Source organism: Branchiostoma belcheri, unplaced genomic scaffold (genome assembly GCF_001625305.1).
Source record: "Branchiostoma belcheri isolate BF01 breed outbred unplaced genomic scaffold, Haploidv18h27 scaffold183, whole genome shotgun sequence".
Classification (NCBI taxonomy): domain Eukaryota; kingdom Metazoa; phylum Chordata; class Leptocardii; order Amphioxiformes; family Branchiostomatidae; genus Branchiostoma; species Branchiostoma belcheri.
Window position 1 is genome coordinate 251,641 of NW_017803302.1, and position 1,534 is coordinate 253,174.

The following is a 1,534-nucleotide window of genomic DNA, read 5'->3' on the forward strand; positions in this document are numbered from 1 at the left end:
ATGGGTGGGCATGGATGGGCTAGTATGGGCCAGGATGGGCAAAGATGGACAGGGATGGGCTAGAATGGGCAGGGATGAGTAGGGGTGGGCATGGATGGGTAGGGATCGACAGGGGTGGTCATAGATGGGCAAGGATGGACAGGGATGGGCTAGAATGTGCAGGGATGGGTATGGGTGGGCTAGTATTGGCCAGGATGGGCAGGGATGGACAGAGATGGGCAGGGATGGACAGAGATGGGCAGGGATGGACCGAGATGGACAGGGATGGACAGGGATGGGCAGAGATGGGCAGGGATAGACCGAGATGGGCAGGGATGGACCGAGATGGACAGGGATGGGCATGGATGTGCAGGGATGGGTATGGATGGACAGGGATGGACTGGGATGGGCATGGATGGACAAGAATTAGAAGGGGTGGGCAAGGATGGGCATGGATGAGCAGGGATGGGGACAGATGGGCTGGGATGGGCACGGATGTGCAGGGATGGGGACGGATGGGCAGGGATGGGTATGGATGGGCAGGGATTAGTATGGATGGGCATTGATGTGCAGGGATGGGCACGGATGTGCAGAGATGGGCAGGGATTAGTATGGATGGGCACGGATGGGCACGGATGTGCAGAGATGGGTATGGATGGACAGGGATGGGGACGGATAGGCAGGGATGGGCTGGGATGGGCATGGATGGCCGAGAATTAGCAGGGGTGGGCAAGGATGAGCAGGGATCGGCAGGGATGAACAGGGATGAACCGAGATGGGCAGGGATGGACAGAGATAGGCAGGGATGGACAAAGATGGGCAGGGATGGTCAGAGATGGGCAGGGATGGACATGGATGGGCAGGGATGGACAGAGATGGGCAGGGATGGGCAGGGATGGACCGAGATGGGCAGAGATGGGCAGGGATGGACAGAGATGGGCAGGGATGGACAGAGATGGGCATGGATTAGCTGGGATGGGCTGGGCATGGATGGGCATTGATGGGCATAAATGGGCTGGGACACTCAGTAAACACTTAGTACTAGTAGATGTATGTAACGTTACAAGTGTCAGTGTTGCTATACTCATATATACTGGTATAGTAGTCATTAGCATAACATTAGCATACAACTCATTAGCATACTTGTGACTCGCTACATGCACCCTTTACCGGTCGGCGTTTGCCTGTCTGAGATTTTTGTTTCCTCGAAAACAGGCAATTATTGCATAAGATAGCTGTTTCGGAGTGTATGTAGGTTTTGTAGGTGTTACTGGCGAGGCCAGTTCTTTTCGTAAGGGTCACTTTCGGCCTTCAAATCAGGGAACAATTCGTGGTGTGGTAAACGCCTGTACCAGAAAAAAAAACGATACGATAGTTTTGACTGAAATTCAAACCAACAAGACCTGATACGACGTGGGGTCGTTCGGCTCAGGATCTAGAGGTCTCGAGTTCGGAAAGGCACTTTACACTTTCCTCACCTGACTCAGGTGGAAATGAGTACCTAGCTTCGGTTAGGGACGTCCCTCGGATAGGACGTTAAATGGAGGTCCCGTGT

The 1,534-nt window shown here is 53.8% G+C and overlaps 1 protein-coding gene across 1 annotated transcript; it reads left to right on the forward strand.

Annotated features, from left to right (window-relative positions):
* The first annotated feature begins 644 nt into the window (after positions 1–644).
* Positions 645–980, forward strand: LOC109467603. The gene has a single exon (XM_019765620.1). It carries the CDS (start codon positions 645–647, stop codon positions 978–980), a length of 336 nt encoding a protein of 111 aa, XP_019621179.1.
* The last annotated feature ends 554 nt before the right edge of the window (positions 981–1,534 follow it).